This window comes from Misgurnus anguillicaudatus, chromosome 9 (genome assembly GCF_027580225.2).
Source record: "Misgurnus anguillicaudatus chromosome 9, ASM2758022v2, whole genome shotgun sequence".
NCBI classification, from domain to species: domain Eukaryota; kingdom Metazoa; phylum Chordata; class Actinopteri; order Cypriniformes; family Cobitidae; genus Misgurnus; species Misgurnus anguillicaudatus.
Genome location: NC_073345.2, coordinates 25,721,790 through 25,745,039, shown reverse-complemented (window position 1 = coordinate 25,745,039; position 23,250 = coordinate 25,721,790). Strand labels below are relative to the sequence as shown.

Sequence of the window (23,250 nt, the reverse complement as noted above, 5' to 3'; positions counted from 1 at the left end):
GATTATAAGTGGACGATATGTATTACTGTATTCCATAGTTAAAAATAGTCCCACAGAGTGCATGGTGAAAATTTACTGCAGAAGAAAAATAAGATATGGAAACATTTCGGTCAAATTTTTAATAACATGTTGCAATATTTGTTGTGTCTGTGTGGGAAACAGCAGATGGATTTATATAATTGTTGGGGGAACAGATATGCGCTCTTACGACAAATAAAATACCAACCAGCTCTTTTCCATTATATGTAATAAAAAGCTAGCGGATGAAAATAAACATCACATGAAAGCTCAGTTACACAGAGGTCTGGAGCGAGAAAGAAATGTTTCCACATTTCATTAAAAGCAGCTAAAAGGCTGACCATTTCATTTAAGCCCAAGAGTGTGCCAAAACCTCCGATCTGGAACCCTCAGCACCACAGCTTTTTTGCCTTACCCAGGCAAATTCAAATGTGGCTGCACAAAAACAATATTTATGATTTATGAATTCGAGGAACCAGCCAAATGTCTTGATTATAATAAGCAGGGAAATATTTACAAGGACTCCATCAAACCGAGCAAAAATAAATACAGAGGTTTCCAGAATGCCACACAAGAGCAAAACTGTTAACCACTGATATTTATGTAAAGGGGGCAATTTTAAGTAGCTTCAAGAAGAGAAAGATAACAAGATTCTTTAAAGTCAACTTTTAAATGTGCAGAACAAAATATAATATACAATACTTGCCCCTACACCAAAATTATTTATGCTTTGAAGCTTTGAACTAGAAGAAAAAACAACAACTTGCTAATACTGTAGGTTAGGAAAACATAGAAATTCTCTCTCAAGTCTGATAACAATATACAACTTTGTATTTTAAGTTTTATTTTATGGCACCATACTTACTGGTATAACTCCTCATGTAACAGTCTTTAAATAGGGAAAACACGGATTTGGTGGATTCCCTGTTTGGTACCATAGGAATTAATGGGTCTAGGCCAAATGCTAACACATTAGCGCTGTACAGTGCACGCATTGAAAAATTATAGATATGTATTAATTCGTCTAAGTTGAGGTAATAACATAGTTTAATATGGCAAAAGGGTAGACTATTCCTATAACCTCAACAAAAAATTAAGGTATTTTGAAAAACCAAACACATCTGGAGGAAATATTTACTTCCATAGTATTATTTTTTCCACTATGGAAGTCGATGGTGACCCAGATATGCTTGGATATGCATTAGAGGCAGTGACCATTTGCGACAGGATGGGCATGTCATGTTACGCGACGAAGTTGAGAAAATGAAGAACACCCTTTGGGGGCGACTACCAATGAGACTACAGCAATGGAGTTCACGTCATGTGTCTTTTGTTATTTACTGAGAGGATAATTGATGTGTAAAACTGCTATGACAAGGGAGATTTATAAAAGTAAAAAGCATAAAAAACAGTATGTTCAAAAACAACCCTTAAAAAAAATAAAAAACTTCTTCAAAGAGAATACAAGAACAGCGACATAACATGCTAGAACTGATGACGGCTAGAGAAAGGTTATATTCAAGCCTGAGCTGCAATTTCAAAAATCGCTAAGTTTCAGTACCTACCAACTTTGAGAACCTACTCATCACTTGACCTTAAACTTCATTCAAAAGCCTGAACAGTCTCCTTTAAAAGCCAAACCACAGCACTTTGAGACTGTGCAGACACAATTCTGCCTTGTAAAAGCTTTTTACAGCATCAGTTTCCTTGCATATTTCCAAAAAAATAATATAAAGGGAAAAAAACAAGCCATGCGGTTAAATATAGAAGTCTAAAAGCAGCCAGACTCTGCTGAGATCGAAAAAAAAAAATCTGAACCAAATGTCACTCGCTTTGAAGACAATCCCAGAACATCAAGTTTAAATGCTGGTTACAGCTGATAAATTCATGGGCTTGCTGAACTTAGCAAATCAAGTTAACTTGAGTTTTTAATTGTATGGAAAGAGGCACAAATGCAGCTAATATATGTTTGTGTCAAAACTGGCAAAGCAAAACTGACATTGTTTACTGCCTCAATACAAAGTCTTGATCTGATCAAGCATGATTACGATAGGTGTTTTCATTCCACTACTAACTTGCATTTAGTTCTGGATGGGCTCCTGTATGAAACACCCACTTTTATGGCCCATCAACGGCTCCCTGATGGATAAAATCAAGTGCGACCTTAATAGATTTTGTCGTCTATTGTTTCTCTTTGAAACTTTAAAAGGAAAACACCACCGTTTTTCAATATTTTACTATGTTCTTACCTAAACTTACACAAATTAATACATGCCTATCTTTTTTCAATGTGTGTACTTAATCTTTGGACAGCGCGTCGTGTGAATGTGTTAGCATTCAGCCTAGCCCCATTCATTCCTTATGCTGTGTTTTCACCAGCCGCGCTTGAGGCATCAAAATTGCGTCTACCGCGTCTAGTTTGCCGCTTGAACAGTTTGAATGCATTTACACATCTAGACAGGCGGAAAAGCAAGCATTTGACGCGCGTCAGAGGCGAAATTCGCTTGTTGTGGGAGGTGCAAGTGCTACGCGGTTGTCTGTTTGCAAGATGGCTGATGTTGATTGTGCATTTATCAAGAGAGTTACCGGTTTGTATTTGGTCACCTTAAAAAACGGCGGGAAAATCCGCCAAAGTGAAAATTTTTCAACTCGGGCTTCAGCCACAAAATTGCATCAAACGCAAAATGCACAAAAAGCACCATTCGCGCAAACTATATGCACGAATGAAGTGGAATTGCATCTACCACGCAACACTAAATGCCTCACGGGGCTCCAGACTGCCACCAAAATTTGAAAATGTGCCGCTGAATTTTACATCCAGTCGCACATGTATGACCAGTAAATTTGACCTTTTTTTGTGATGTGACACTAAATTTAAAACAGCACATTGTACTTTCTGCATCTCTCATCAAAGTATTTATTAGTAATACAGTGTATTACTTAGTAGAAATGTGAATATTTGGTTAGCATGCTGATTTACAGTATGTGCCCCTACATTTTCTGGTTGCGCCCCTAAAATTTTCAGTTGGGGCCACTGTGCTCCTAGTGAAAAAAGTTAGTCTGGAGCCCTACCTCATTTGCGCCGCGAGACCTCCAGATGCGTGTCATCGCGCCTTAACATCGACTTAACATTGAAATCACTTGCACTTGACGCTTCTACCGCGGCTGGTGTAAACGCAGCATTAGGATCCAAACAGGGATGAACTTAGAAGCCACAAAAACCCCCATGTTTTCCCTATTTAAAGCAACAATAAAGAGTTTTTTACCTTAAAATAAAGTTTCCAAAAAAAAGTTTCAGTCGTTCATCAACTGGAAAAAGGGTGAACGGCACTTTCACATTCGCTTTGCAGCCCTCTATCAGCCAAAACCGCACTAAAGAAGTTTCCAACCGTCGGCTCGCGGTCCTGTAGTTTGAGTGAAAACTACAAAAACTTGCTTTACGGCAGACCTACAATCCAATCAGAGCCAGCTTTGCTGCAGTAGGCTAAATTATTTACGACAGTGGAAATGGACAATTCCGCTTCCAACCTGTAGGGGCAGCAAAGAGCAAAAACTCTTTAGTGTTGCTTTAAAGAGTGTTACATGAGTAGTTACAAGAGTAAGTATGGTGGCACAAAATAAAACGCGGATAAAAATGAGAACTATTGTATGGCGGATGCACTTAGTTTGCAGCACTTCGACCTCGGGCGCAGTAATATTGACGGAAGTTTGAGGTCGTCAGGAGTAATTATGTTACTGTGCGCTGAGGTCGAAGTGCTACAAACTAAGTGCTCTTCCGCCAATACAACATAGTTCTCGTTTTTATCCGTTTAAAAAAATCAATAGGTATGTATTAATTCGTCAAAGTTTAGGTAAAAAACATAGTAAGATATAAAAAAGGTGGTGTTTTCCTTTAAAGAGGTAAGATCAGATATGTTCTTATAGCTCAGTGGTACAGCATTGCATTAGTGGCACAAAAGGTTGTGGGTTTGATCCCAGGAACTTGGATGCACTGCGTATGCCAAATGCGTAAATGTAATGTTAAAGATGCGAGTACGATTTCCAGTTATCTTTATTAAAAGAAAACATCATTGCATAATATAAAAACATAAAATGTTGCACTCTTCTGCCTTTCAAAAACATCTTAAAGCTTTTAGTTGCCTGGTCGTACATGAGTTTTAAAAGGGCAGCGGGTGTTAGTAAAATATGACCAACCACATAAACCCTTAATGCGCATCACGATGCTCTAAAAAAGGGGTTCTGGGATGATGTCCTTGAGGCGTGTGCACATGAGTTAAAGGAAACTAATTGCTTCACCCACACGCTTGGGGCGTCCTCTGTCCTTCGTTTGAACCTTCAGAAGTCTGCCCAATCAACACAAGTAAAAGTTTTTCATGCCGAAGCAGATATGAGCGAACTGAAGTGTGCATGAGTGCTGACATACAGCAACCTCACTTTACCTGGCAAAAGCAGAACAGATGCTTAGGTTTTCATTTGTTAGCGTCTTTCATTCAAATGATGTGCTTTAAAATAGCAGCATGTATGAAAAGTGTAGTGTGTAATAATTTGAAATAATGCTTACGATCTCAGATTAATATTGACAGACAGGCATTTTTATAATTAATAGAATAAAAAAAACACTTGACACATCAACCCAAAACCAATTTGGCTGACCAACATAAGATAGACCAATCGAAGCCTTTTGTGAAATGCCACAGGCATTACCCTTCAACTAAACGTATGCATGCAGGAAAAAAGTTCTGCAAATCCATAAGGAACACATTAACAATTCCTCGGACATCTTCCAAGAACATTTCTGATATAAAACCTAATCGCCATTTCAGACAAACCGCAAGGGATATGTGAAACTCTACATAAGTTGATCTAGGGGAAAGTGCGATACAATTATGCATCCAAACCAAAGCCAATCTCTTAAGTGTCTGAAACATCCGGCTCCTGAAAACGGTTGCCACCCAGCTGGATACACAATTAAAGGTGGAAAACAATCAAAAATGAACATATTAAACTGCAAAAAGTTTAGATCAAATGAGAAAATTATCTAAAGCTGTACTAGGCCAGCTCTGTCTCTAGAGACGACATCACTGAAAAGCAAAAGAAATAAAAACAGGCACTGCTGTGAAACAGCAATGTTGCGTTCATGAGTCGTGACAACAGAACATTTCTTCCAATTTTTCCCACTAATACAACTTCCTCTATTTTATTCAACTGAAGTGCCTATTTCCTTTTTACATTAGTTTCTCGTATTAGATGTTTACAGCTGTAAAGTACGCAACATCTTCGTTGATAGAGGATGATAAAATGTATTCATTATTCAATGTATTTAGTTGCACATCTCATTATGTAAATCGGTCCTTACAGCACTATACATAATCGAGTCTGACCTAAGCCACTACTTGTTTTTGGACACTAAAAGCCACAATGTCTACTCTCTACCAACATCCCACAGTGAACAGGTTTGGCATTTCCCATTTAATTTTCTCTTTTTACTTACTAACAAACACAGGAAGCGTTTTTAGGGCTGCTGCTGCTGCTGCAAAAAAAAAGATGCAAACTAGGTATGTAATTGATAATTGATGCATGTTCAGTATACAAAATGTGCTAAATTGCACAACTTAGTATTGATCTCAATTTGTCTTTGAAAGTCAGACTTAAAGAGCTCTACGTAGGTTCTGAAATTTCTAACCGTTACTGACACCAGTGGCCGTTATAGAAACTGCAGCCAGTCTCAAGCTCGTTCTCAGTGGGCACACTCATACGAGCAAGACCACAACAACCAGAGTTGCCATAGCAACCACAGACAGCTTATTGAGATTCATCAGCATGTTTATAAATGTAAGAAAAGTTACAGTACTGTAAGGTTATTGTTTGACAGACCATATTTTAGTAAAATGTTGCAGTGCTACTTTATATTTTCAACAGAAGTCTACTTCTAAAAGTTTTGTAACAAGACACTGTAAAACACACTCCCGACACTCACAATCTTAATGCACTCATGCTCTGAATAAAGATAATTCATATAAGACAGTAACTTTTGCCAATTCGATGTTTACTCTTGTCTTTGCCCCGACGCCGGTCACGCTCTATTTTGGCCGCACTAGATAAGGATTTTTTTTAAACTTACGAGGAGTTTCCGTGAGTGTCTGGATTGTGCTGGAGGTTGGTCGCTTCTTTACGTCTACAGAGGCCATTTGAAACATGCTAGCGATTGCCGCTGTTTACTAATGGCTGGCGTACGCGTCTATATGGAACGCCCAAGTAGACGAGCACACGCATGACATGCTGATGCAGCCTACAGGCTGATAGAGACAACCGTGGAGGACAGTCAAGGTGTCATTCTTTCTATTACATTATGGTTGGCTCATAAATATACAAATGAAAACTCTATCTTAAAGTTTTTTAAGTAATAACCTACATGTAGCCCCTTTAAAGAAAATGTTCAGTTTCCAGTGGCAATAACAACTTTATGGTGAGTTACAGCTGCAAAATACGAATAGCTAGAAATCAGTCTGTGACATGAATGCAGGCTGAATGACAAACCGTTTATCCCGAAGCGTAACCGAGGGCGTCCCCAAAGCAAAAGGCACTTGCCCTAAAAAACAAAGGGGAATCCAAAGAACCCCAGCTTGCGGCAATGAAAAACCAACAGATGACAACAGATGGTGATATGATTTCATCTTGGCTCCAGTGGTCTTTGGTCAGCCCATTACAAAATCAATTAAGTGCCCACACTGTTAAAAAAATTATCCAAATGTGTACCCCAGCTGTCACTGGGGCAGTACAAATTAAAAAGGTCCTGATGTGTACCATTAGGTGCAGATATGTATACATTTGGAACCAATATGTACCAGGGACTAACTGGGGGTTCACAAAAGCCACGTTTGAGGCATCAAAATTTGCATCTACCGCGTCTAGTTTGCGGCTTAAAAATTGTAACTTTATTTTAAAAAGTTAACTCGCTTCATTCTTGCGTGAAATTCAAGTCATCGAGACATACACGCAGAAATTCGCATCGTGGGAGGGGCTTCTGCAACTCCGCTCGCTTTCTGTGTTGAGCAAGCTCATGATTGGTTAACAGGACACGTTTTTCCGCAAAAAGTTCAAATTTATCAACTTGAGCGTTCCCCGCGGCAATTTTCAATTTGTGCCATTAGAACTAGACGCGCAAATGAGGCTAAATTGCATCTACCACGCCGCGCTAAACGCCTCATTCGCGCCACGAGACCTCCAGATGCACATCAACACGTCTTTACATTGATTTAACATTGAAATCACTCGCGCTTGACGCCTCTACCATGGCTGGTCTGAACGCAGCATAATAAGAAAAAGTACAGCCCCAGTGACAGAGCTGGAATACATATTTTGAATTTTTTTTTCATTAAAGTGCACCTGAAAGTATATCAAGTAAAACATAACTGCAGTGGATTGAATTGGTTTAATAAAAAAGAGGATAAGAACGGGTCGGTTAGGTTAAGAGTCATGGGTGAACAATTGTTTAAAGCATGCGTTCCCCCACAAACATTCATTAAACAGCCTTCTTTCACAATAAACATCATGTTAGGTTGTTATGATCAAAATTCGTATTAGCCAGGGCTGTGCGTGGGAGAGCACTTACGAGAAGACTTTAATTCACTCTTGATATTTTCTTCATATTTAATAATGCACAGCTGAACAGTTAAGTCCATCTTGCCTCTTAATCCATTAAGAATGTCCAGCGAGTTAATAGTCGGTAATGACGAGAAAAATGACAAGTTGCCTCAGTGTAATGGATTTACGGCATCACACACACCATTAGAGACACAACACAAATAAAAAACAAAGCAAAACAGAAAAAATGGCCAGAAAAGTTACAGGAGGTAGTTAAAGACTATTTTATTCATGTCCTTGTGTGTATTTCTACAGGTCACAGGACTATTGGACTGCTATACGTATTGACGTTCCCATACATGAATTTATTTTTCAGTCCGCCACAAAATCAAAATAAATGTTTGCACATAGCGTTAATCACTATCTCTGTCTCACATGACAGTTTTTGTACAAACACCCATGACGCTGAGCCTCATTTAAGGTACACGTGTATATATGCCGTCAAAAGCATGCCAAACCTGTAGGTGGCGGTGTAACGAGAAGCTCAAGCCCACGTAAGCCAACCAGAATCCCGAAAATAGCAACAAATCACTTCCTCTTCCTCTTTTGAACAAGGTCGAACTTTTGACGTAGGTGCGAGCTCTGGCACATACTGTGATGTTGGTTGCCTAAACACCCGTTTGTCTCAGTTTACATACAAACGTGCAAACGAAGATTTTCAAAATCTCTACTCTGGCTGGAGTTTTTTGAAAGAATTGGTTTTAGAGGCGAATTGTCCATTTGCATGAAAAGGAAATGTCTCCGTTTTCAAAAAAAAAACATGTACGTGTAAACGGGGCCTAAATTTGCAAAATGCCGTACATGCGGACATTCGCGTCGTGTATGTGCCGCCACAAACCGCAAGTCTGGAAAACACTAGTATGGTGTTTCTGATTCTTAACCTGTGGATGTTTTTCACCGCTAAAAGGGAGTTTGGGAACAAAGCACAGATGACAACAGGTTTGCTGTTGCAAGCGCAAAGGTAAAGCTTATCTTGCGTTTAGCATGTCACTCGTCACGATTCTCTCAGACCAATCAGTGATCTACAGTGTTTTCACATTACGTTTTTAGTAATAGCTCCGGTCGCTTGGAACCTCAACCAAGTTGGTACTAAAAAATTAACCAGTACTATGTACTGCACCCAGTGGAAAAGCCCCCAAATTTATGCCAATCCAATGGAAAAGCGACAATAGAGGGTTTTGTATCAGAGCCCTTCATTTGTAATGTAAAGACCAGCACAGCCTAAAACATAAGACTAAAATGGCAAAACAACCTTGAATCTAAATTGTATGTTCACAGAAAAAATATAATTGAAAATAAAATTATAATTGAACATCTTCCATGAGATTTTTTTTTGTTTGTTTTTTTCTCTGTGTGTGTGTGTGTATATGCATCGTACTGTTCATTGTGCAAAACTTTTGAAATGAGGTTTTAATAAAGTCTTAAATGAAGTTTGAAAAATTATTAAAAACGGGCATGCCTGTACAAGGGAAAAGTATTTGCCAATTTAAACTGATTCGGGTAAAATAACATTCTTCAATGGATGATTATCATCCTGTAATATTTATGCTCTGATAAATAGCTGCAGAATTTGCCCCCACAATATATCAGTAAAACCACTGGATCAAAGCAAACCGTTTCAGTATTGACCGCACAAAACTTCTATGGTTTACTAATTGACCTTATATTACAGTGTCTGAAATGCTTTATTGAATTGCCATTATACTAAATCGCAGTATTGCACTGCACCGTATCCCACTGTTTCTATATAACTAGAGGACCATAAGGTGCTAATCTGTTTACGCACTGAACTGTAATTTGTCTACATTAAGTTAAAGGGACAGTTCACCAAAAAAAATGAAAATTCTGTTATCATTTAATCCTCTCATGTTGTTCTAAACCTGTATGAGTTTCTTTGCTCTGCTAAACACAAAAGAAGATATTTTGATAAATGATGGCACAGTTGACGGCACCCACTGACTTCAATAGTATTTGTTTTTCCTACTATAAAAGTCAATAGGTACCATCAACCGTGTGCTTGCCATCTTTATCAAAATCTCTTATTTTATGTTTAACAGAATAAAGAAACTCATACAGTTTTAGAACAACAACAACTGATAACTGAAGTTTCTTTTTTTGAATGAACTATCCCATTAAGGTTATAAAAATTATGCAGTATCAATATTTTTTTGACCGTGTCCACATCTCAATTGCTTTTCTGCCTGCTTAAATATAGCAGCCACAGTCATGAACAGCTAAAAAAAAGTAGCGAGGAGCCTGTACAGGGTTCCCACACTTTAGTTAACTTCAAATTCAAGGACCTTTCAAGGACTTTCTAGGTCCGATAGCCTCAAATTCAAGTACTAAATGTGGGGACACATTTCAAGTGAGAGTAAGGTTACATTGTGTTACCTTTAAAGATACATTGTTACAGTTCCCTTTCGAGGGAACTCGCGCTGCGTCACTGCGATGACACTTTGGGGACGCCTCCAGGGGTAAGCGTGTGTGAATGTGTATATACATTTTAACAAATGGTGAGGCTTAACCACAAAGACAGGGTGAAGGGGGAGCCAGGAAGTATATCGCTATCTGAAATATTGCCAAAGACCGTGTTACAGGGACGCAGGAAGTATGGCAAGGGAGACGCAGCGCCTCGTTCCCTTCTCAGGGAACAACCGTTACATATGTAACCTGAGATTTTTCATTAGTCAAACTATGCAAAAAAGCATTTTGGTTTGAATCAACATTTGCATACAGAAGATATAAGCATTTAAAGCGAACATTTTTGCAAATGTGCTTAAAAAGTCTAGAAATTTTATACAATTTTATTTTATTTTACACTACACAGGGAATAAAATTGATTTTTTCCCAGAAAACTTCTTGCATAAAATAGATTCAAGCACTTTCAATGACCTGTATCTATGTATGTTTATTTTCAAAAACTTCCAAGGGCCTTGAATTCCCCCCCCCAGATTTACAAACTTTCAAGGATTTTTAAGGACCCGTGGAGACCCTGCTGTAATAAAAATGAATGGGCTGAACTAATTCAAGCCTGAATTGGTCAGATGACAGAAACCATCCTTTTGGTGTAAGGCATGGTGCAAGATTTAACACGCAAGTACTGCACTAAAGAATACATTCGACAGCCCTAGTAATTAGTAATACATTTAAAAGAAACGAAGAATAGGTGAAAGACAAATTGACTAGGAAAAAAATGTCGCTGATATTACCTCCTGCACATTCAGACCTTCTTTCTGCATGAAATAGTGCTTTTTGAACTCATAATAGGAGTTGTACTGGTGCCAGGACTGCAGGAAGTCAAATCTTTAGGGTTTAGAAGAGACACACACACACACATAGATAAAAGTTTATGGTTACACATTACACCTTTCTAATGGCAGCAATGAGACTGTCAAATCTAAAAGATGAGCTTAACGAACAGGGGCGTAATTGCTTACCGGGGATCGTTTTTGGCACGCACGCTAGTCTCGAATTTCACCCCGTTTCTGGCCACGTACTCAGCTAGTTTGTCAATGACAGGCTGTATATCGGGAGGCGGGGGGATGATGGCAGCGACAGGAGCAGCGACAGTCGCCGGTGGGGCAATGGTGGTTTGTTGAGGCCGAGAGCTGAAGAAATGAAAAGAAAATAAATAAACACATCCAAGATTTTTTTCAGCAGTAGCACAGAGCAGAAATAAATGTGGCGTGCAAACCTGGAAGCAGAAGGGCCTGTGGGAGCCGAATAGGTGGCAGAGGTAGGAGCCGTCACTGTGACAGGAACTGCAGCAGGGACTGATGGGATTGCGGCCACAGGATCCAACGTGGGTGTGGTGCCGGGAGGTGGAGGAGGAGCCGCTGATGCAGAAGGTGCTGGCATCATGCTAGTGGGCATTGAGGTATAATAGGCACTGGCATCGATCCCAGGAGGAGGCGGGGCCAGGCAGTACGTACCATCGGGGAGCATACAGTAGCCGTAGTACATTGCCGCCATGTTAGCTGTAGAGAAACGATTTTAAACAAGAACAAATGATATTCTTATGAGCATAAATTATTGTTCATCTCCCCCTACAATAAGTAAGGTGTATATTTATATATACATTTACTTTAATGAAGCTCTTTATATGGGTAGACAATTGAAAAAACATTAAAATAAGGTTGTTTCTGCTTTCATTAAAAGACCAAGGAACAGCCATTGAGGTAACTCCGCTGTTGATGCAAATTAAAAATTGAAATAATCAGTGTCTGAATCACTGTCTTTCTAATTACATTTCCTTTTAAGTTGGAGATAAAAAGAGAGCATTATTATAGAGCATAAATTATTAGGATCAATCTGCCCTCCTGTTACTCCTGAACTCAACTTAAGGGGCATATATTATGCAAAACCCACTTTTAAAAGGCGTTTGGACATAAATGTACGTTGGCAGTGTGAGCCACATATGAAAACTTTTTTGCTACCACCCAGATTTTAACATGCTATAACAAATGCAGACACATTTTAGGCACACATGAGACTAAGATCACATCTTGTAAAAATGGACATAATATGTTCCCTTTAAATTTTAACATGCTATAACAAATGCAGACACATTTTAGGCACACCTGAGACTAAGATCACATCTTGTAAAAATTGACATAATATGTCCCCTTTAAAGACGGGGTGTATGATTTTTGCAAAACACTTTGTGAAAGGGAGTCAGGCCGACTACCAAAACACACTTGTAGCCAATCAGCAGCAAGGAGCTTGTCTACTAACTGACATTTTTGCCTGGGTTGCATGTGTGGGGCGTGTGTATCAAAAGAAGGTCCAGATTCCATTGGGGTAGGGGCGTGTTTGTTTAGGATTATCATAGGATATAATAAGCCAAAATTGCAGTAAATCTCTGAAATTTAAATGCAAAAGCATATGGCTAAAAAACTATTGAGCAAATTTAATATACATTCACCTAAAGGATTATTAGGAACACCTGTTCAATTTCTCATTAATGTCAGAATGGGAAAGAAAGGTTTTTTGACCGTGGCATGGTTGTTGGTGCCAGACGGGCCAGTCTGAGTATTTCACAATCTGCTCAGTTACTGGGATTTTCACGCACAACCATTTCTAGTGTTTACAAAGAATGGTGTGAAAAGGGAAAAACATCCAGTATGCGCCAGTCCTGTGGGGAAAAATGTCTTGTTGATGCTAGAGGTCAGAGGAGAATGGGCCGACTGATTCAAGCTGATAAAAGAGTTACAACCGAGGAATGCAGCAAAGCATTTGTGAAGCCACAACACGCACAACCTTGAGGTGGATGGGCTACAATAGCAGAAGACCCCACCGGGTACCACTCACCACTACAAATAGGAAAGAGTCCACAATTTGCACAAGCTCAACAAAATTGGACAGTTGAAGACTGGAAAAATGTTGCCTGGTCTGATGAGTCTCAATTTATGTTAAGACATTCTGATGTTATATAACTATATTAATTTATTGTAAACAGAATGAGAACATGGATCCATCATGCTTGTTACCACTGTTCAGGCTGGTGGTGGTGTAATGGTGTGGGGGATGTTTACTTGGCACACATTAGGCCCCTTAGTGCCAATTGGGAATCGTTTAAGTGCCAATTGGGAATCGTTTAAATGCCACGGCCTACCTGAGCATTGGTTCTGACAATGTCCATCCCTTTATGACCATCCTCTGATGGCTAATTTTAGCAGGATAATGCACCATGTCACAAAGCTCGAATCATTTCAAATGAGTTTCTTAAACATGACAATGAGTTCACTGTACTAAAATGGCCCCCACTGTCACCAGCTCTCAACCCAATAGAGCATCTTTGGGATGTGGTGGAACAGGAGCTTTGTGCCCTGGATGTGCATCCCACAAATCTCCATCAAGTGCAAGATGCTATCCTATCCATATGGGCCAACATTTCTAAAGAATGCTTTCAGCACAATCAATGCCACATAGAAATAAGGCAGAAAGGCGAAAGGGGGTCGAACACGGTATTAGTATGGTGTTCCTAATAATCCTTTAGGTGAGTGTATATACTGCATATAACACATACAGAGCCAGTGTTAAGCTCCGTTAAAGTCAACACAATCAATTAAAGCACATACGTGACCCTGTCTGTGAAAACTGCTGACAATTTTGTGCAAATATGACCTTGATATCTTTAATACAGACTTAAAAATTAAGACCATGTCAAAGATTGAAATCAGTGTAAAATCAATGACTGAAATCAAACTTTGATGCTCCTAAACTCATAATGAAACTTCAGTTTGAATTTGACAGACAGGGTGTCACATATTAGGTATGTAAATTTAAACGTTTAAGATGTAAAGAAATAGTTCAAACATAAACGAAAAATCTGTCATCACTGACTCACCATCCTGACATTTCAATCCTGTATGACTTTGTTCTCTAAATCAAAAAGCAAACTTAAAATGTCCAGAGGGATCTTTGTCAAAATGGGCGCTCAAGCTGCCATAAATGTGGTTTGCCAGGTGTCATTTTTGCCCTTAATATCAATTTAGGAAATAAAACACAAAACAAATAAAGCATTTTAACATCCTAAACATTCACAGAAGAAGGACACACAGATTTGTAAAAGAAGATTGAATTCGCACACTAAAGTAAACCTTTAATTGAAGCGTTTATGCATGTTACAAAGGCAAAGACTTAAACCTGCAACGCTCTAATGATGATGAAATACTAAAAACAAATTGAAATTTGAAAGGAGTGGAATAAAAGTGACGCCATCTCCTGGGTACTTCTGTGTACTGAAAAAAAAGGATGTGGGGAACCTAAGAGACCCATAGACGGAGTCTGCGCATTTAGAGGAGTTTAACATTCAGTTTGACTGCAGACGCACATCAAAGAGAGCTGAAAGAAGATGAGGCGGAGGAGGGGGATGAAGAGGGCATCAGAGATTTGGACACAGCTATACTGACTTCATGACTTACTGGGTGTGAGAAGATGCCTGCAAGTGTGTTTGGGGAGAGAGAGAGAGAGAGAGAGAGAGAGAGAGAGAGAGAGAGAGAGAGAGAGAGAGAGAGAGAGAGAGAGAGAGAGAGAGAGGGGGGGTGTTTGAGAAATTTAGATAAAAAATGATAAACTATAATAAAGTTTAGTTGCACATGCGGATAAATATATACCCTCATTCAATCATTCATGACACCTCCCTTTGGAGATAAAAAGGCACAGAGGTGCAGAAGGTCCAAAGAACGAGAGTTATGATCTGCACACGGCTAGCTGGATTTACAGTAAAAATGAATGAACCAACAGACACTCCTGAATGCCTGGAGGAACACAAATATATGCTTACGCTGACAAGCGCGTACTGCTGAACAGTTCAAAACCGTACAGGAGATCATAGTTGGCTGAAAGCTTAACCATTAATCCAAAGTCCTGAACAGATCAAGGCTGTTCTGTCTACGTCTGCAGAAGAAGATCAAGCGAACCGAACGTCATAAAAATCATTCACATCCAGTTTATTTAAAAAACTCAACCGGTTGTGACTGGAAAGATGAATGATGAGGTGATGGTTGCCATCTGGATCAACATTTGAGCCCCACTAATGCAAATCCTGTTGGCACCTTCAAGCTGGCTGTTTCAATGTGGCATAACAATGTGTATTACCGTATAGTAGGGGTGGAACGGTACACAGAAGTCACGGTTCGGTTCGTACCTCAGTTCAGACGTCACGGTTCGGTTTAAATTTCGGTACAATGGAGGGAAAAGCAAAACAAAAATGCAGAAGGCAAATTTTTTTAGTACTTAAGATAATCTTAAAACCATAGGTGTCCTTATCTGTGTTATTGTGAGATGTCATGAATATGAACTGAAATGCATTTAACATATCTATAAACTTGTACTCATCTTTCATACAAAGATGGGTTTCAAATGTATTACAAGTTACCTAAATACATTTTTAAATGACATTTTAGCACATTTATTTCATATTAATTTACTAAAGAACAAACAAATGTAGGCTTGTAGGATGCATTATTAGGTGTGTACGACTTCATCAGGCGCTGCAAGAAACGACAAGAGGATGACGTCAGAGTAACGCGAGAGCGATTTAAATCAGCTTCCTCCGCAAGATTTCTCGCGGTAGTCTGACGCTGATGGCGCTGCGTGAAGTTCAGCACACTTAAAAAACTGAAAGCAGCTGAACTCGACAGAACTGCTCTGCGTATTCCTGCGCTTTGTCCATTAATTATAAAAATAGAAAAAAATATAAATAGCAGGACAATTTATCTCCCACTTCTCAGCGTGAGAAATACAAGGTGTGGCCTGTGAACTGAAATGCGTGTGGTGAATGCGGGTGACTTGAGAGCCCTGATTTGATGTATTTCCAATCACATACCCAAAAACTGCTGACAACGCTGACACAAACTCCTCGTCTTTTCCACCACTCTCTCGCCTGTACTACTGACTGGAAAACTAAAGTTTTCCCAAACTTGCGATCTTAAAGAGGCCGGCAGATCCTCACCACCATTTGCCATACTCGCTGTCGCTGCTTTCTGACTCACTCACTCACTCGACCGTCAACCTGACAAAAAACTGCAGAGTGACAGAGAATGTAGACGAGCTCTGATAGAGCGCAATACACAGGCGGAGCTCGGCTGCATCGGTGCCAATCAGAGCTTCAGAGCTAAAGCGGGGCAACAGATTAGCTGTCCATAAAGAACCCGCGTATCTAACATTAGTTCCGCATTACATTAATTATAATGCACGCAAGTTTTTTTAATTTTCATACCGTGTATTCTCCGTTTAAATTCGTGCATCGAACCGTGACCCCCATACCGATTCGGTTCGAAACGAATACATGTATCGTTCCACCCCTACCGTATAGCCACCCAGATGTACGCAGCTTATGACGACTCATTACATAAAAACACACTTATTCTTTTGGCTTCACAGTCTTGGTCAAGTAACTGAGCAGTTGGTAAGGTCGCACCTCCCATCTGTCGACATATTTAATCCATTGCATTAATCATGGGAGTTATATTGCTGCAGATATATGATGTGCGCTGGACCCTGGTGAAATGAAAGAGTAATTGTTCTGATGGTGTGAAATGGACAAACTGGATTGATGAGTTTGTGGGTTAGTGGGTGGGATGAGGTTGGCGTTAAGTGTGGTGCCCGAGTGACCGATGAGCAGAGCATTCTGGGATAGACGTGCAGGACAGCGTGCTTAACAAAATAAATCTGAAGTCTGTTTAAACTATGGCCAGTGGCCATTAAGGAGGCTATCTGAGACATCTCGAGGTCGGGTGTGCAATCTCATAACTTCCTGCTGCCAGTTAACCGAAAGAATCTGTATTCTTTGTTTCACCATCTCAGGCGGTTAAAACTCGAGCAACCAGCTTAAATATATCAAGGGGAACCAATTCAAACCTGAGACGGGACAATGTTTAACCAAACTTCAATGATGAGAGCCAAGTGTGCCTTAAAGAAAAATACACAGGAGACCACAGATATCCACCGCAGTCTTGGGAAAATAACTCCCTTACATTTGGAGTCAGATTATAGGTTGAGTGTGGTTAAGCCAACAGAACATCTCTTTGTCATGCTGTTTATCCTAGAAAATACACATTTGCAGTCAAAGTAGCTTTTCTGTTCAGAAGCTGTCCATGGAATGGCTTTCGGGCGTTGTAATCCCGCTGCAATTTTCTTCGAGAAACCAGCGGAGCTCCTTCAGTCAAGCTAATTGAGACAAATCAAAGCTCAAGGCTTGAGTGTATCTTACCAGCTCAGCGGTACGCTCTCCGTTTCCAATAAAAGAGGAATTGCTAATTCGCCACAGTACCTTCAAATCCTATCGATTGGAAGCAAAAGCACAGGACTAAACGTAAATGCAAGTGGGAGACTCTAGGACAAAACTTCTTGTTACTCACTTGGGTACAATAAATTTGCCCCCCTTTGCATTGTAATTAGACAAAAAACACTTCCGAGTGTCGGCAGGAAAAACGCAAGAGAGCTAATTCACGAGTCGGGGGTGAAAAACTGCCTCTTAAGGTTTTGAAATTAGAATTGACTGAAGATAAGCAGTACGCATTGGGCACTCTGCCCACTTTGGTACTTAATTTAATGAACTTTGCTTACAATGAAGGGTCAGCATCCCTGCCATGTTCACTCAAGGACACCCCAAAAAATCAATCATCCTTAAAATAATTCAAGATGGTCTTTAAAAAGCTGGCATTGCAGTCCTCACCCACACGCTATTCTCAAGAGAATATGCGTTTTTCCTTTACCGGCATGCCAAGAATTTACCTCAGACAAAAAAATTTTGCTACACACAAACCCCATTCACACAGCACTTTGGTCCTAGAAAATTTCCGTAAAATTGGCAGAGAGGATTCTGTGTGAACACAAACCGTCCCGTAAATGTTCTGGGATCACTCCAATAAAGTGGACTTAGTAACATTGGTATAACATTCACGGAAAGCATGGCAGAATAACGCATCATGTTATAAACTAAAATGCACGCACGTGGTTTCTCGAGAGAGAAATCACAGATAATTAGCAAACTTTAGATGCTGTGGAAAAATATGTCACATGTCTTTACAAGATCTTTACGGTAAGTGTTTGAACACATGCATAGATTCCAGAAAATCAATGGCAGTATGAATGAACCAAAAATCAAACTATCCCAGACATATCCCGGTCGCTTTTACCGTGTATTTTCCGTAATCTCTGTGTGAAAAGGGATACAGTGTAAAGCCCTTTTCACACAGACATTAAAAAAAACATGGAAAATGCACCCTGGATCCGGGATCGTTTGATTTTTTTTGTTAATTCACACTGCCAATGATTTGCTGGAATCTGCAAAGTCCCGGAAAGACACGTGACCTTTTTTAAGTCCTGCACTATCTTCTATGCAGGATCTAAAGTTTGCATATTATTTATTATTTCTCTCTCCAGAAACCACTGTTTTTTTTTTTGTTTATGATAAGACTATAAAGGAGCGCATGACGCGCCGTTCTATGCTGGTGAATGATCTCAGCTTCAGAGTGGATATTTGACAAGTTCCCTGATCTTTGCTTTAATTCAGTTTTTACACATTTTTCATCATGATTGTTAATATGCATTTAAAACCTCAGTTTGAGGAGCGATGACACGCGGGCATTTTTGTTTATTATAACCTCAAATGAGCACGAGACGCGATATTCTTTTACGCTGCTGAATGACCTCCGCTGCAGCGCAGTAAGTGATGAGCTGACTTAACTTACCGGATATCTGCGTCGGTCCAGTTTGCTGACATTTCTCGTTGTAAATGTTGATCTGCATGTAAATCCATCATTTTAAAGGGTTAAAGCAACTTCATGTTGCCATGACACGCGTCCTCACTACGGCACGCCCAGCATTGTTTAGGCATCTCATTTATCATTTCCTGATAACTGCTTCAGTCTGTTTGTGAATGTTGATCTGCATGTAAATCTCTCATTTTAAAGAGCTGAACCATAACTTTTGTTGCCCATTACGGCATTGTTTCGGCTTCTTTTTCACACAGAGGGCTTTCCGGGTATCTTTCTAGGTCCTCTTTCCGGCAATGATCCCAGAAGATTTACGGGACGTGTTTGCGTTCAGACAGAAGCTTGTCTGGTATTTTCTGGGACCAAAGGTCTGAGTGAATGGGGTTTAAGACTGGCTCAGGCACAGTGGTGAAACCTCCAACACCACTTGTTCATATAAACTGAACTGATGAAGACCGAAATATGTTGTGTGAGTGTAGAGGGGTGTCTCTGCTCTTTCAAGCTTTACAATGGTAGAAAATGGTGGTGATGGCGTAGTGGATAAGACACTTGCCTTTGGTGTGAGAGACCCTGGTTCAAATCCACTGTGACACACCATTGTGTCCCTGAGCAAGACATTTAACCCCTAGGTGCTCCAGAGGCGTGCGACCTCTGACATATATAGCAAGTTGCTTTGGATAAAAGCGTCAGCCAAATGAATAAAAGTAAAATGTAAATGTAGAAAATAGGGATAAGGGAACAACTTCTGACTTTATACCCCCAAAAAGTGCACTCATCCTTCACAGAGGTAATCAACATGGCTCCAAGGGATTAATAAATAGGGTTGTTCTGAATCTGATACTAGCATCAGAAATGCAGCCACAAAAAATGTTTGCATCGGTTTCAGCGAGTACTTGAACCCATGTACCGATCCAATACAATTTATATTGTTATATCCCTTAGCAAAGCTTAATGCTGCAAATTGGAACTAGTTTTTTTCGAAGAAATAAAAATGCACCAGCAGTATGTCCGCTGTTTGGCAGTTTTTCAGACTGGACGGCCAGTAAACGGCGACATGTCTCATATATGCCATTCTGCCGTATCGAGGGTTGGCACAAACATTAGCAACATTAAAACTAGTAAAAAGTAGCATTTAAAGACACATCACCTCGAACAACACAATGTTTACACAAAGGCCGATACCCTGAGCCCAGGTATCAGAATCGGGAAGAGAAAAAGGGTGTCTGAACATCTCTATTAATAAAAAGGTCTTCTGACGGTGCCAAAAAATATGCATATTTCAAACTATATAACTATAATAACTAGCTTCAGGTAATGATGCCATTGCCAAGTAACTCCAAATGTGTTTGTCTAAAAGATTATGGACATACAGTACTGTGCAAACGTCTTAGGCCACCACTACCAGACTTGTTGTTTTAGAAGTTTTAATGTCCATCCATATTTATTTTTCAATCTATTTTATTAAGATACAAACAGAAAATACAGAAAATATGTACAAAAAAGGCATTGTCTGTGTTTAGTGTGAACTCTCTTGGCACTTTACACATTTTGAGCATTTTTGAGCAGAATGAAGTTAGGATTTTTAAAATTAGGATTTAATTTTATTTAGGTTTAAGAGATCATGCAGTTCCTGCTACTGCTCAAGTGTAACGGGAGTTTACCCTAAAAACTTGACACATCAAATTACATTTTTATACAGTTTTTAATACTATATACACATTTCCTGTATTGTATTCCTGTATAGATGTATTCTATTAAAGAGACTGAGAAACAATTATATATGATCACTATAACGTTGCAAAAACAACTACTGTAATCTAATTCTGGCATGGTGGCCTAAGACTTTTGCACAGTACTGTATGTATCTCGGATTGCTTGAGGGCGAGTAAATCATGGTGTAATTTATTAATATTTGTAATATTTGTAAAGCGAAGTATCGCTTTAATTGCTATTTATGCCTTCATTCATTATTATTTTCTTTTATACGCCACATTTCTTGTGCTTTGGCACATTATAGGTACCAGCCTTCGCATTATTCAAACTGTGAAATCCAGGCTAAAAGCGCTCAATCTCATTTTAAGATTAAGTGCACTACAGTTTGATTTCATTCATTGATTTAAGGTGGATTTAAGGTCATACTCACGGTCAGAGCTGTATTCTGCCTGTGCGGCTGCTGCTGTAGGTTGCTGCTCTTCTTCCACTTTGGCTACAGCACCATTTCTCTCCTGTTTGGCTTTTCGAACCAGCGCTGCCAACGGGTGATCCGGGTCAATGACCTGCAGAGGCTAACACAAACGGGAGAAAAGGGCAATGGGCCGCATGCTACATTTCATGGTGTAAATACAGTCCACCCATAAAATGTTAAAGCTGTTAAACTGCTTAAAAACGTTAAGCCAATAAATCAGTTTTTATACCAAGCAATTTTTTGTGCATTGGCTTGGATACACTTTCACACGTCACGCTGTAGTTTTTTTCACGTGGCTCTGGGGCGTTTTCTTCAGAACTTGTCAATCCTTCTTTTGACTTCGGCTGCTTTTGCCTTTATCTTCTTCGTAGGATCGAACTATGTTTGAAGGCTCTAAGATATCCTTCAACATTGTACGTATAAGAGTTTTTTTGACATGCCGGCTATCCTATGAGCCAAAAAGCTTTATAGACTTTGGCAAACTATAATCACCTCAGCTTGTTACCTTCCAGCAAGAACAGTTTATTTCCCTTACCCAGCAATATAACTTCTTTTCAGATGTCTGAACAGCTGAATAATGCACCGTTTGCTTTGCAAGCACTTCGCTAGATTTCCTTCTTTCCTCTATGGAAGTAACCTTTAGGTATTTATCATTCGATGCTGACGGCTTTGTGTGTCTTCTACTTTATTTCAAGCCTTCAAACTGTCCGGCATCCACAAATGTGTTAAAAGGTCTCCCTGTAACTCAGCATCTCAAAAGTTCATAGGTTCAATCCCACACACATACTGATAAAATGTATACCTTGTAATGCACTGTAAGTCACTTTGGATTCAATGGTCTCCCAAATGCATAAATGTAAAATTTCAGGTTCTATGGCTCACTGACTGAAGACTTGCATGAACATATTTTAAAGGGTTAATTCCCCCCAAAAAATTGAAAGTAGCAATATTTACTCAATCTTGTGTCATTTAAAGAGTGCTACCTTTGTTTTTTATTTCCTTTTTTCTAGGGATGCTCCGATCAGGATTTTTGCAGGCCGAAACCGTTCACCAATTTGTTGACCGATACCAATGCCGATACCGATTTTTTTTTAAGCTGATATGCAAGCTCTTTGATGACTGAGTACCGATCGAGTCGTTTAATGCAGTTATCGTCTGATACCGATCTGCAGCCGATCAATCGGATTATTCCTACTTTTTTCCTTAACCATCGATAACATGAGGCTGTAAAGCTGCAGTACCACTGCCTCCCACTAGAGGTGCCATCTACAAGCAATCTCTCATTACTACTTTAGCAAAAATTATTACTCAAGTAGCCTTAAAGAGCACCTATTACATTGCTAAAAAAACTACATTATTTTGTATATTTGGTATAATGCAATGTGTTCGCGTGGATTATGGTTAAAAAACATTATTTTTCACATAACGCACATTTTATAACTCAAAATTTCACTCTGTTCCTGAAACGCACGGATTTGAAAAGCTCTGTGTCCCTGATTGGGCAGCTAATCTGTACATTGTGATGGTCTGAATACCTCTGATGTCGGCCGGAAATGTGACGCTCCCTATCATGTTTGAAAGATTTGCGCACAATGCAATGCTAACAGGAGTTAACTTACAGAGTCCAAAGCGGGAGGAATTATGATAATGTCGGTCTTGTCTACACCACCAATCCCAGGAAGAAAACTGTTGCCTACAATCTGTGTGTTTGTTGTAGTCCAAGAAAAGAAATTTATGTTGGAGACGATAAATCGCGTCATCGTTTACTTTGGGGTATGTACCTTTTGCATATCGTTAACATGTACTTATACACACTAAAGGGGGTCGCACACCGGATGCGCAACTCAGCGCCGTGCCACATCGAGTCGCTGCTAGGACAACTCGGAGTTATTGTAAACCGGAAGTGCACATTAAATAGCGCAAGCTTCGTCGGATAGCGTCTACTTCAAAATGCAAAATATATGTAGCAGCCAATTTTAATCGTTAATGATTTGGGACAAATATGATGTTATTTAATGTTAAACTATGTGAGTGGCTCTCAGGCGCAACAGGGATTTGTGCAACTTCCTGAGTCATAGCTGGGCGGTGCGGACAGGCACCACCTGTCGGAGCCGGTGTGCGTATACTCATAAAAATGTGTTCGATTTTTTTAGAACGGCACTAAGCTGCGCATCCGAT

At 39.6% G+C, this 23,250-nt stretch overlaps 1 protein-coding gene across 4 annotated transcripts in view; it reads right to left on the bottom strand.

Annotated features, from left to right (window-relative positions):
* The window catches only part of sfswap (splicing factor SWAP), a 122,916-nt gene that overhangs the window by 85,140 nt on the left and 14,526 nt on the right, over positions 1–23,250 (bottom strand). For all 4 annotated transcript variants that reach the window (XM_073871356.1, XM_073871357.1, XM_073871358.1 and 1 more), the window contains exons 7-10: positions 21,031–21,172; positions 11,357–11,639; positions 11,100–11,270; positions 10,872–10,965 (exon numbers count right to left, since the gene is read on the bottom strand). In XM_073871356.1, the coding sequence (XP_073727457.1) occupies positions 10,872–10,965; positions 11,100–11,270; positions 11,357–11,639; positions 21,031–21,172 (690 nt within the window). The remainder of the gene's footprint in view (positions 1–10,871; positions 10,966–11,099; positions 11,271–11,356; positions 11,640–21,030; positions 21,173–23,250) is intronic.